The sequence below is a fragment of the Limulus polyphemus genome, unplaced genomic scaffold (genome assembly GCF_000517525.1).
Source record: "Limulus polyphemus unplaced genomic scaffold, Limulus_polyphemus-2.1.2 Scaffold513, whole genome shotgun sequence".
Lineage (NCBI taxonomy): Eukaryota > Metazoa > Arthropoda > Merostomata > Xiphosura > Limulidae > Limulus > Limulus polyphemus.
Window position 1 is genome coordinate 5,826 of NW_013666123.1, and position 14,619 is coordinate 20,444.

The 14,619-nt window shown below is 32.8% G+C and overlaps 1 protein-coding gene across 1 annotated transcript in view; it reads left to right on the top strand.

Annotated features, from left to right (window-relative positions):
* The first annotated feature begins 5,701 nt into the window (after positions 1-5,701).
* LOC106458778 (dimethylaniline monooxygenase [N-oxide-forming] 5-like) overlaps positions 5,702-14,619 on the top strand; it is a 45,328-nt gene continuing 36,410 nt past the window's right edge. Inside the window, exons 1-2 of the mRNA XM_022385112.1 lie at positions 5,702-5,832; positions 9,257-9,269. Coding sequence (XP_022240820.1) covers positions 5,810-5,832; positions 9,257-9,269 — 36 coding nt within the window. The 5' untranslated portion in view covers positions 5,702-5,809. The remainder of the gene's footprint in view (positions 5,833-9,256; positions 9,270-14,619) is intronic.

Below are 14,619 nucleotides of genomic sequence, written 5' to 3' on the forward strand. Positions count from 1 at the left end.
GCCTATCTGTGCTATATACAGTTGTAAGTCTGCAAGAGAGAGAAAGAGGAAAACATATAATTAATACATATTTATATATAGAAATACACACAATAGTACATATCTAGACAGGTAAAAAACAGAATATTTAACATTATTAATTTGATTGTCTATAAAACCATCTCTCACGGCTCGGCCCCCAGTGGCACAGCAGCATTTCTGCGGACTTACAACGCTAGAAACCGGGTTTCGATACCCGTGGTGGGCAGATCACAGATAGTCCATTGTGTAGCTTTGTGCATAATTAAAAACAAAACAAATAAAAAACAATTTATATGTATATATATATATATTGCTCAGCGGCCAAAAAAAAGGGTTGAAAATTTTCTGAGCGTTCTTAAAATTCTTAGTCGAATTTAAAATTTAGTTTGTTTGTTTGTTTTGCAATAAAGCACAAAGCTACACCATGGGCTATCTGTGCTTTTCGGTTTCTAGCGTTGTAACTCCGCAGACATGTCGCTGTGACACTGGGGGCAAATTTTGTTAGATTTTATTATATTTCATGGTGCTTGTCTTTTAGCTCTTGTTTTTTTTTCCCTCTCTTCGTTTTATTTATAAGCACGATTACCAAAACAAGGTATAGAATAAATACCCTGTTTGTGGTGATCTTCTGTCTTATCGTTACCTTTGTTAAGTCTATTTGAAAAGGTATTTACTGTTTTAAGCTAATTTTATGTTATTACATTTTAAAATAGCACCTATTTTGCTTGTTATCAAAGGGGTAGTAGAATAAGGACTATCTTTTAAGCTGTTTGTAATTATTAGGTTCGGTTTAAGTCCTCGGGAAACAGCAGCATTTTCAAGGTATTTCAATTGATCATGAATACCCTTTTCGTAGGAACAAATACTCGACATGCGCCAAATTAGAGTTTTGTATACTCCAGTCTTCTGTCTAGATTTATTGTGTGGAAACAGGTTCACACTTTCTGATTTTCGAAAGATGACTGTGTGTAACTTGCCATCTGGGTATTGGGTAACAGAACCGAAAAAATGTATTCTGGTTCATAAGTGAATTGTACGTCTAGATGAAATTCATTTATTTTTCATGAAACTGTTTAATGTAATGTTAGCGTGTTGTCAATATAACGTACATGGAGATTTTTCATCCAGTTCATTGAAGAACTGATTCTGAGAGTCATCCACGAAGAAGGAACAGCGGATCGCACATGCTAAGATTGTGATTTGGTTGAAAACATCTAACTAGATATAAGTTCGTCACTGACAGTAGGAAGGGTAAAACATTTAAAATAATTTTTTACATAATAATATTTGACTTCAACGTTTTTTAACGATTAATGTTTGTGCGTTCTTATATAACAAAGCGACATCGGGATATCTGTAATGTCCACCGAAGGAAGTCGAACCCTTAATTTTAGCGTTGGAAATCCGTAGACTTACTGCTGTCCCATCGGGGGATTTAACGATTAATAGATTAAGAAAATTTCAAAATGTTTGACACCTCGTTAATGTTTAAACTCTAAACCAATAACACCCCTGTTGTAAACACCTTTATAAACTTTAATAAATTGTCTAGAATAACAAGTCTGGGAAATTATCACATTACAGATCTCTTTTCATCAAAGCTAAAATAGGAAATATAATCTGTGACGTAGAGGCCTTATTATTATTATTATTAATTCCTTTATTTCTCTATACTCTCTACTGTGAACTCCAGTTTCGTTTGAAGGCTCATCAGCACAGCTTGAGTCATCAAGCCAAAGAAATACAATAAGACCTCTTATACTGTGTATATAATATTCATGGAGTTTTTAAGCCCTTATTTAACTGAATATTTACTAATCTAAATAAAAAAATATCTAATATCATAATTAGGTATTATTCACATACCTAAATTAATTTAGATTACTAAATGGTGAGTTAAAATGGACTTATATGCTCCACTAATAATAGAGTCTGGAAAAATGCATAGAGTATTGTTAGAGTCTGGAAAAATGTATAGAGTATTGTTAGAGTCTGGAAAAATGTATAGAGTATTGTTAGAGTCTGGAAAATGTATAGAGTATTGCTGCAACAGTTCACTGACAAGTGAATATTTTACTGTTTTCAAATGTTAGCATATTTTTCTTAAAGATAATCTGAATATTTCCTACTTTTCGAATGAATAGATAATATTTACTAAATACAACCACGGGATCGCCTGTATGTTTGTTTTTACGATATTCAGTAATCCCACACTAATCTTCAGTAAATCAGGCTTCAGGTACAATAATGTGTAACCATGTTGCTTTTTAAATCCTAAACCTTGTACATGAAAACGTATAATGTACATAACAGCTATATTTTATATGATAGACCTCTTCTGAAGTTCGCCAGTTTCGCATTTTGCGAAAAACCATGGGTAATTCGAAAATTACTTATGAAAACCCCAAACAACGTTAAAATATTAACAGCATGTTAGAACAATACAGTGGTTGAAAGAGTTACGAAGGTAGCACACATCCGTTTTTTTATTTTATTCTCTTGTACGGGGTAAGGGGTTTAGTGGGTGTGTACTAATCGGTTAATATATTAGTAACTACCACTAATTTCCCATCTCTACTCATTACACATTGATATGAAGCAAAATGGGTGCTGTTTTAAAACGGAATAAAGTTGGAGCAGCTTATAAGCCAATGAACAAACTTTCAAATAAAGTCAGCAAAGGTAAAGATAAGACAGAAATTCATCACAGACAGGGTATTTATTCAATTCTTTGTTCTTGTAGTCGTGTTTATACTGGTCAAACAAAATGATCTATTTCGATTAGAATAAAGGAGCATGTAGGCTATTGTCGTCGAAAGGAAGATCAAAATTGACTATAGCATTTCGTGTTCACACAACTAATCACAAAATTAATTTCATGCAATCAAAAATTATTGTAGAACTCAAATTCTTCCATCAGACCAATATAAGATAATTAATACGAATATTTGAAAACAAAACATTTGTTGTCGGATTAGTATCTTTATTGTAACATATCTTCTTTAAATACCGGATTTCTAGTATAATACAAAAGAATTCTAATCGCACACACCGAAATCTATAATCCACTTGTATTAGGCCTAACATTAGTTAAGCCTTTATTAAGTAGGACACAAAAACTGAGTATTATCATAAGAGATAGAGAAAACATGCTGAATAATGAAATGGTATTTGAACTCAACCCTATTTGGTTTTCTTTTCCTTCAAATTAGTGTTTCTACTTTGCTGCCTTTACGCGTATTTTCTCACTATTTGGTTGCCCGTTATTTAACCTTGACCTCTGAAAGGTCCTTTTGAACCTGCACTTACAAAATGCTGAGAACAGCTTTACTCCTGCCTTTGAGAATACGTTTGGTATGTCGAAACTAGACAAAAATTTTGTATTTTTATATGTTTTGTTAATAATTTAGTCATTTATGTAATATTATGCTGGTGTGTTATTACTAATTTTTAAGAATTAATTTGTAAAAATATTTCTCCTTCTTTGAATAAAGTAAAACATAAGTAACTCCGAGAAATCACACACAAATAACTAATATAACCAAGAGGTTAAGAATTATGAAACACAGAAATTAACAGCTGTGAAAGAAAATGAGGTGACAATCTCATGCTTTTAAGAGATGAATATATATCATATGCTCTCTTAATATCCTTTCAACATAGAAACTTTGCTTTATATGCAAGCCTTGAAAGAAATTAAAGTAATTATTTTATGAACTAGTATATATATATATGTACATATATCTATATTTGGTATAGGCATCTTAAATTAAAAAAAATTCTTAACCCTTTGATCACATTATTATTATGATTTTCTTCTGTAAACACTCATGAACACCTAGACTCTTTGAATTTGGAATGTAAGTCAAAGGTCTAGGAGAACAAATATTGTTTACATGATTGTTAGTGCTCTTCTTTATCGTTATTATAATACATACATACAAAATATAGTTTTGCATTTGCTGTAGTTTGTTGATGTGTGTTTTTGATACATATATCCATGATATGCAGGCATATCCTACGACTGGTCTTATTTATGTCGTATAAATTTACCACCTCGTTCGTATATACAGAGATATTAGTTTGTTTTGAATTTCGCGCAAAGCTATACGAGCTACAAAGCTATCTACGCCGAACGTCCTTCATTTAGCAGTAATAGATCAAAGGGAAGGCAGCTAGTGAATATCAACTATTGAGCTGTTCTTTTACCAACGAATAGTGGGATTAGCCGTTACATTATAGACGTAGAGGCCTAATGTTTTATTTGATTGGCTGTATCCTCTGCTTTGGATTGCAGTTCTTTGATTTGTTAGCCCAAGCTATGCTGATGAGCCTTCAATTGGCGAAACATCAGTTCACAGCCTTATACAGGTGTCTGGACTACTGTGTTGTTGATTGTGATTAACCTGTTACCTTTCGTAAAATGGCTCTCTCTTGACATGAGTTAAACACCCAGTCTTCTTTGAGGTTTAGCCATGGTTCATGAACAGTTTGAGTACTTCTTAATTCTGTGATTCAGATCAAAATAATAAACAATATAAAATTTGGCAAGAGACCATATCAGTATCTCAGGTGGAATTACTTTTCAGTTTAACTTCACATCACTAAGATAAGTGATTGGTGTTATTTTATAACAGTGGTTTGACGTTGTCATTACTTAAAGATTATAAATTCAAATCACTTCTAAGTTATATATTCTTTTAAGCTCATGACATTGGTAGAATTATTGAATACACGATAAACAATGAACTCCACGTTTTTTTTTATTTAATTTTGTTACTTGAAGGCTACTGTGCCATACCCGTGGTCAGTTTGGCTTGACGACAACTACAGCACTATCAAAAAGCTTATAAAAAAACAGACAGACAAAAACGTGAAGTTTACCTATTTATTGTGCATTTACCTAAAAATGTGGAGTTTACCCGCTTATTATGTATTCATCTGTTAATTATTTTATGCAATTAATACTTACAACCTTCTTGCAAAGCATTAAATTAGAGTTGGCTTGGTAGTTAAAAGAGAGGTATACTACGTTCTTCTTCTTCTTTAAGCTGTGAAAGCAACCAGTTATGAGTCTTATATATTACAGTCATAAGCGTTTAATTATATAGATATCGATTGATAACATATTGTTAACAGTGACAGTTATGTTAAAATCATTACAATAACTGATATGACACTTCGTATAAGTCATTACATTTTGTAAGTACTGTTGATGGAATTTTCGTAACTTATGATCACAACGTAAAGTTTTTAATATTGGTTAAAAAATAAATAAATAAATAGATAAGGATTTAAAATAAATTAGATTCAATTTATTGTTTAATTGGTTTAATCTTTATCGTGAATATTGTAGGAGCTGCAAATATATATGTTTAATCTTTTAAAAATTCTATCTATGAATTGTAGTAAAGTTCCATTACAGAATGATATTCATGTAAAACGTTTCTTTGACTGCTCAAAGTGCTTCTTTGCGGATATTGTATTCAATTTCCGTGTTTATTCACAGCACAGTCTGTCACGAGGAGAAGTCAAAGGTGAAATGAAGAATCTGAAAAATAACCCATTTCTACGTGGATAACACGTGTTACATTATTATATAATAATAATAATAATGGTATTCACTTTCATTAATACTTGTTTATTATTATAAACGATGGTAATATTATTATAGTCATTTTTTCATAAATATAACGTAAGAACTATTTTCTTTTGGTCTGCACATTTCACGAGACAATTCTCATACCGCATTAAAGTCCATCTCTAACATAACCGTTGCACTCTTCGTATGACCTTACTACTGAGAAGAGGGTGAGTTTCGTCAATCTATAAGGTTCTATGGTAGCTCTAGAAACAAACTAATTTATAGTTTCTTTTTATATTCTAGCATGTACCATAATTAAATAACGTATTATTTATATATAAATATATATATATATATATGTGTGTGTGTGTGTTTGTTAACGTGTGTATTCGCTAATGGTGGCGAGATTACATATGACGTATTCCTCTGGCAGAAAACATTTTTCAAATCAAATTAAGCAAAATAGTGTATAGATGGTTGTCATTATGTCAGTAAATCCGTGGGTCTCTCACGTGGTAGCCAGCTCGTGGATCTAATGTCATGAAATTTCTTGGAAAAATAAGTTACGGCTTGCATAGCTTCTGCAAGTTAAACCAAAATAAAATATATCGACAGCTTAGATAGTGTATCGAGGCAACATTGCGAATTAAGATTTAAACGGGACTGACCCGTACAAGTTGAGGCCGAAACAACTGAGTGCAAAACTATGGATCAAGATTTAGAATTGGAAGAATACCTGGTTCAAAAATGAAGAAAGCCTGTCACTTAAACCCAAAACATCCAACTAAAAATCACTATGATAACTTTATTTTATCCAAAATGGTAATGTTTTATCAAAGTTCACCAAGTGGAGCTGTGAGCACCACGAATATTGCATTATTATCTGTATCAAACGTAAGAGCAAGATAAGATTTTAATATAAGAAAAACTTGGATTTACCGTAATTCATCCATTTATTGGTGCTTCACCAAATTAATTAATTAATTTATTTATTTCAAGTGGCTGATTTGAAAACAGAAGAGTAGAAAAAAACTGCCCGTATTATAAGTGAAATGAAAATAAGAAAAAACAACAACAAATTTGAACGAAACAAGATGTTTTGAAATGAATGGTGGCAAATTGCAATCGAGAAAATAACATTAATACTATTATCAGGTGTAGACCCACATATTTGTCTCTGAGAAAGAGAATTTTGTGATTTTATTTTCTTTGGACTGAAAAGGACTTCACTGTAAAGAAATTCTGGTAAAGTTCTGTAACAACATCCAAGACATTGTTTATATTTGCATTCGTGTCTGATCTTGTAGAGAACCATACTCAAGAGCTCTAGTTGTATTAATATCAATGACAAATACCATACACACACACACACAAATGTACAAAACTTTGTTTTAGCTAATGATCCCGAGGCTGTCAATGGGTGCCAGTAATATGCATTAGTAAACAGACATATGAAACTGAGTTTGACAATATGACAAGCTGTGATAATGTAAATACCAGTGGCTACATGAGGCTAACAACGATTGCCAATAATAAGCATTAGTAAACAGGCAAATAACAAGGGCTATGTTAGTGTCTGGATGAACATTAAACGTGAAAAGGAGACTAGTACCGTCAAGACTGAAGGAGTTTCTAGACTTTAGATAAACACGTAAAAAATGTAACGTGACCTATACTTGCTACATGGCTGCAATGTGAAGCGGGACTCATTCGTAAAAGAATGATGTTACATCCTTTACTGATTTACTGTATATAGATTCATCACAAGTGTGTTAATGTATACACAGATTCATCATAAGTGTGTTAATGTATACACAGATTCACCACAAGTATATTAATGTGTGCATATACGCAGCTTTATAATTGCTTAATACAAAGTATATTTTTATTTGTTAGAAGAAGTTTGATTACCAGAACACTATTAACACATTTTAAAACTGTAGCTTCAGAACTTATTCAGAAATGAGGATAAAAAAGAAAGTTTTGAGATGTTAACTTTTAACTTAATGGTCTGGTGATTAGAGCACTTGACTGGCAATCTGTGTGTCTTGGGTTCGAATCCCGTCAACGAACATGCTCGCCTTTTCAGCCGTGGAGGCGTTATACTGTGACGGTTAATCCCATTATTCGTTGTTAAAAAAAACTAGTCTAACTGTTGGTGGTGTTGATTAGCTGCCTTCCCTCTAGTCTTTCACTACAAAATTAGGGGCAGCTAGCATAGATATCCCTCAAGAAGTTTTGCACTAAAATTAACGAACAAACAAATTTTACACTTAATGGTCTTGATTCATTAAGTATTTGGATTATCTGAATAAATATCTATTTGACAGCATTTATGCAACTCGCTTCTATATTAACAAGTTAAACTCTCAAAATTAAAATATTTTGTTTCCCCCAATTGAGAAATCAAGGTGACAGATTTGGCAAAAACATTTTTGTTGTTGTTTTCTCAGTACAAAGCTACACACTGGGTTATCTACATACCGTCCACAGCGGCGTTTAGTGTTCTAAGTACGTAAACTTACCGCTCGCCTTCTGGTGGACAATTTTGCCGAAGAAGTAACAAAAGAAAATATTTGCTCATTGAAAATATCATTTGTGCTTACGCCTCTTTATAACGTAATTTCAGATTTTTCACATAAGTTATTAATAATGTATGAAAGACACTGTATGATTGCCAAATATCTGCCGATACGAATATCAGTAAAAACAACATGTAGTATAGAAAACTTAGTTTATTTGTTACATCTTAGAGTGAGGTTGAAAAGCTTGTTTGTTTGTTTTGAATTTCGCGCAAAGCTACACGTTAGCCGTCCCTAATTTAGCAGTGTGAGACTAGAGGGAAGGCAGCTAGTCATCGCCACCCACAGCCAACTACGTGATCTAGATCTAGTTTGCTTGGCCTAACCAATACTTACATATCTGCACGACCTTTCACCTTATCGTTTTGCTGCTCGAAATCAGCAGTCTGTAATCCGAATGACAAAAAACTTGAACGCTTCACTTTTACTCTTAGGTGAAGCTGTAGTAAAAAATGTTAGACCGAGAGCTCACGTGACTTTTTGCGAAGGCCTGCGCAACGTTTTCGTCAAATTTGAGCGGTTTTGTTGAACAACTTTACACATGTGGCTTATATTTACAACAAATGTCACTTCTAATTGTAGGTTGAAAAGATCTATCAGTGTAGCAAATTTGAAAAACAATTCATAAAGGTTAAGTATGTTTTTCTATCAAATAAAGTTTCCGTACTTTTGTTGCGAAGAAAAAATAGAAAGAAACTCAATCTAAATTGGAGATGTTATATCTTAGAAATTTCTTAATGAATTGCCTTGAAGTATTGTATGAGAAATAAGAGTCCAGTAGAGTACATCCATTGAAAATATGTAATATTTTGGATTACCACAGTCTGAGATACAGAATATAGAAAATCGTTAAACTATCACTCCTGTTAATACCACACAGTTTGTCCTGCAGCACGTGTCTTGATTGATCCAACGAATGCTATAGATCTAACTTTATTTTTTATAATGTATGTTTATGTTCTTCTAGGTAGATGACTCTTGAGTTGCATATTAGCAGAGCTTTAAAATAAACTTTGATTATTAATCTCTTTTCCTAAACAATTTAATTCCGATATCATTACTAGAACAGCATATTAATTAACATGACGGAAAATAGACGAATCTGTATTATTGGAGCCGGATCTAGTGGACTCACCTCCATTAAAGCATGCCTGGAAGAAGGTCTCCAACCATTCTGTTATGAAAAGACTGACCACCTAGGTGGTCTGTGGCGTTTTCGAGACAATGACTTGGAGGGCGTTGCTTCAGTGATGAAGTCTACAATAATCAACACCAGTAAAGAAATGAATGCCTACAGTGACTTCCCTCCTCAGAAGGAATTTCCTAACTTCATGCACAACAGTTACATGATCAGGTACATTGAAATGTATGCTGAAGAGTTCGACCTGGCTCGACACATTCACTTCAGACACGAGATCCTAAAAGTTGAAGAAAACCATGACTTTGATGAAACTGGCCGCTGGAGAGTTGCCATTCGGAACATTGAAGAAGACCAAATCTTTGATGACGTCTTTGATGGAGTAATGGTGTGCATCGGACATCACGTGTATCCTCACGTCCCTACTTTCCCGGGTATTGAAAGGTTTAAAGGTAAAGTACTTCATACCCATAGCTACAAAAAACCGGATGGATTTAGTGACAAAAGAATAGTGATCGTTGGTGTTGGAAACTCCGGAGGAGATGTGGCTGTGGAACTAAGCCAAATAACGGATAAGGTAAGAGTTATTTATAGTATGAGAAAGTTTTAAACCTTAACTCTACTTCACTTGGGCAATCAATGCTCTGACTGACTGCCACATTTTAAGCGAGTAACAAACCACATACTGTCAGAGGTATGACGAAATAAATAGTTAAAACAATATAGTGGCCAAATTATGACTACCGAAATATTGTTTTCTATTTTATTACGTTTTTTGTATACATGAATAGAAGCTTTAGTGTTAATTCAGGAAATACCTGATTATTAATGACGTTGTATATTAAACTGGACTCATGGTGAATTTGACTAAATACTTACTAGTAAACTTACTTGCTGCAAGAATTTTTTTTACCTTTTTTTGCTGAAATATATACTTATGGTAATATATATATATATAATATATAAGTATCTACAAAAATACCAAGAACGTATTATGTTTCTTTTTTTTTTAATTGGGTGAACAAAGTAATATGAACAATACTAAATATACAATATGACAGTTGAACTCACTTAACTGGATGAGTCACATTAGCAAATTGATAAAAGTATTTATTGGTGAAATTGAATGAATAAACAATTTATGAAGTGTACAAGAAATAAAGTTATACCATTTTCTCTTTGAAGAAATAAACCATTGAAAATAAAACAATATGATATATTAATATAACATTGTGTTAACTTAGAAATAAATAAATATATCAGCAACTCAAATAAGACAACAGCTTAATGTGTTCCATAATGTCCAATTTGGGTTCATAGAGATTGATATTGGGGTGTTGAGCTGGCCAAGACAGATTGTGTTAGTTATTTTTGTTCCTGATTTACAAGGTGAGGTATGGGCGATAAAAATGTTGTAAGAATTATATCCTATCACCACAGAAATCCAAGTGAGACAGCGCATTGCTGCCTGGAATATCAACATTCAGTAAGACATTAATAGTTTGGAACTATTAACAGAGAACCAAGTCCAAACTATCTTTCATCATGATTGTAGCTCCACCATAGTTAACGTGAAATATTCATGTCTAAAGCATTTCTCAGGTTATCGTCAAATCCAGAGCCGTGTATCCGAAGAAGAAATTGAGTTGTAGGAGCTTAATAGATAACAAAGACTCGATAATACTGATCTTTCTAAAATAGCCCATCTTAAAGTGAAGAACACTAGAGGATAAATTAGAATAATACTAAAATAATAGGATATGATCCTCGTGTTAGAAAAAAAAACATGGAAGAAGCCTTCTACATCTACTTAACTGATACCAAACACGGCCAACTTAGCAAAGAAGTCTGCAAAGCTTAGATATACTTCTGGAAGACTTTCAAATAGTTAGTGATTTCAATTTCAACAAGGGTGACCCCAGTAAAGTAGGTGTCGCACTAAAGTTTCTATTAAGAGCTCCCAGGATCGAATCTTGGCCTAACATAAAAATAGTTTCTTTGGGCTTTGTTGAATTAGTAATTAGTATCTAATCGAAACACAGGACAAAAAAGCATTAGTAATTAGTATCTACTTATAACAAAAATTAGCCACTAATTAATAATTACACTTAGATTATCATTATAGGCCACAAACCATGATATTGATTGATATCCGATCGCCACAACCTTAACGTAAGTACTTAGTTAGGGTTAAGATGTTATGGCCGGAGGAGCACTGTTCCAATATTGTTAGCAGTGTATTGCATAATTTCTATTTCATTTATTAGAAAAAATAACATTTAAGAACTAAGAAAATAAGATAAGCGCAAAGTTACGTTAGATGTGAGTCAGACGTGCTTTAAATTACTTAGTGTTCAAACATATGCATATTCTTCTTCTTCTATAATAATCGCCTGTTGTAAAATTATAATTTTTTTCTAAATCATTTTTTCAGGTTACATTCAGGTTTAAATTAATCAAAACTCGAATTGATATTTAAAAGGTCACAAACGTTTAAATCTTTCAGCATACGTTGACGATGTAAACATTCATGTTAGGCAATTAGAAGAGCTCAACGTAATTGAGAATACATCAAAGTGCTTTGAATTAATTTCGAGTTCCAAGTTTACTGCATACATCAAGTAACTGGAGAATAAATCGTATATTTACGAATCATGATATTACACATGAAGTCAAATGAACTATGGATTTTTGTATGATCAGACTGTTGGAATGGGTCTTGGCAAATGTCTTCGTATAATAGATTGATTATGGAAAACATACAAGGAAGAGTGGTGTGCTTTGAAAATGACAGCCTTACTACTTAGCCATTTGCAATGGAAACTATGTTGCAGGGCTATTATCAAGTGTATAGTTGTCAGAAAGAGTATAACTGGACGTGGTAACACGAACTGTAACGAAGTGGTGAGGCTTCAATGTCATTTAAGTATTACGTTCTCAACTTAGTAGTTTGTTTCAGTTCTTCTCATGAATTTGATGGAAACACATGATAAATTGAGACGTTCCAATAGAATTGCTTTGGAAGATTGTTTGTTTGTTTGTTTTGGAATTTCGCGCAAAGCTACACGAGGGCTATCTGCGCTAGCCGTCCCTAATTTAGCAGTGTAAGACTAGAGGGAAGGCAGCTAGTCATCACCACCCACCGCCAACTCTTGGGCTACTCTTGCTTTGGAAGAAAGTTGGTATAACGCTAAACTAAATAGAAACACCACAATATACTGTAAACATACTGTTATTGAAAGAAACTCATTTGTTTTAACGATACGCTTATTGGACATCGTTAAGTTTCAGTTGATGGATATTAAATGATGTAGCACGTGGTAAGACTTGCAGTAGAATAGATGGCAACAAAATCTATCATTTTTTGCTAGTGCCCTTGCGAAATGATCGAAGTATAGAATATTTGGTTCCAATTGTTGTAGCAATTACATCTATGGTTAGTAATAATAATGGAGATCTGAATTAATCCTACTGTGCTCAAGATGATGTTTCGTCTACATAAACAGAAAAACAAAACTATTCTTAGTTTTGTTCTATTGTATCTTAAATGTCCTAATTGTATACGTGAAAATATACTTAGAAATCTTCCTGAAAAACCTGATGCCGAAATTCAAATGGAAACTCATGCATGATGTACTCTCCTCCTCAGTGTGATTAAAAAAGTATCGATTTGATTGAAAATATTATTTGTCCTCATTGTTGTGTGAAGAAAATGGATATTTGGTGTACAAGTAATGAGATTTTACTAGATGTGACTTCTAAGATAAGTTTTTTAATTTTATAAACATGCGAAACTTATGATTATTGGTATTTATATTTTATAAAAAAAGTTAATTTTCAAAAGGTAAGTCTTTGTAATTTACTATTACTTTGAGTAAAAGTATTATTTATACTGCAACGAGACTAATTTATTCCACAACTTAGCGATATTAAAGAAAGGATTTATATGATTCATGTATTAATTGTGAGTATTCGTACATAAAACGCAATAATGATATAGAACTGTTTCATAAAATTTGGGTCAGTATTGTTAATGGTTCAAATTATCTATAGAAAGGATTAGCGTAAACCTTATAACTGACTGCTTATGTGCAAAAATATGTATGTATACGGGGCAGACTGGACTCCAAAATGTTACCGAAAAAAAGCTAGGAGGGGCCCACAAGTTTATCATATAAATATAAAACTACCTGTTTTTCTAAGGGGCCCACTGGAATTTTTCCCGGTGTCTCGTTAGGCCAGTCCGCGCCTGTGTATACTTGTGAATACACACACATACACACACACACGCGCGCATACATATATACGTAATATTTGTGTTTAAGACCATACATAATATAGTGCTGGAGAACAAGTTTTAATTGGTTTTCTCTATACCAAACTTGTGAAAACTTATTTGGTTCTTTCAAAAAATAAAAAAAAATAAAAAATGAAAATAAATAAAAAATGTGGCTATACGGCTATACATTACCCTGACAAAATATTACCAGTATGTAGCAAAATGACCCTGAAATTTGTATACATTACTCCATGCGTCCCTTAAAGTAAATCCCTTGCATCAGTTTCATACTCCGTTTCAGTATATATATATGTAAATATATGTGTGTGTGTGTGTGTATCTGCCATTTTTAAACTAACATTTCACATGTAAACCACCCACTTTATGTCATATACAATGGTAACGTTCTGCTAGGACACAATATATGTAGACATATATTTAAGAATGGTTAATCGTGAATTAAGATTTGAGGATTGAATCGTAAATCGAATCACGAATACTAAAAAGAAACATTGCTATTTATTAAATAAATGTTTTACATAGAATTAATCAAACTTTCTTTCTGTGAATTAGAACATCTACTTCACTACCATATTTGTGAAGCATATATACTGAGTTTCATAACTTATCAGTTAATGAATTTAATTACATATGTTATGAGAACATACTTGACTGTTTTTAACCTTCCTAGGTTTATCTTAGTACCAGACGTGGATGCTGGATCAATTATCGAGTTGGTTCTAATGGAATGCCGTTTGATACTATATTTTTACGCCGGTCAGTGAATTGTTTATCCAGTATCTTACCTTATACTACAACATGCGACATACTAGAAAAGCAGTTAAACAGGAAGATGGATCATGATGCATATTGTCTTAAACCTAAGCATCGAATTCTTGGACAGCATCCAATGGTTAATGACGCTCTTCCCAATAGGATTTTGAGTGGAACTGTCGTAGTAAAAGGAAATATCAAAGAGTTTACAGAAAATGGAGTGATTTTTGAAGGAGAAGAC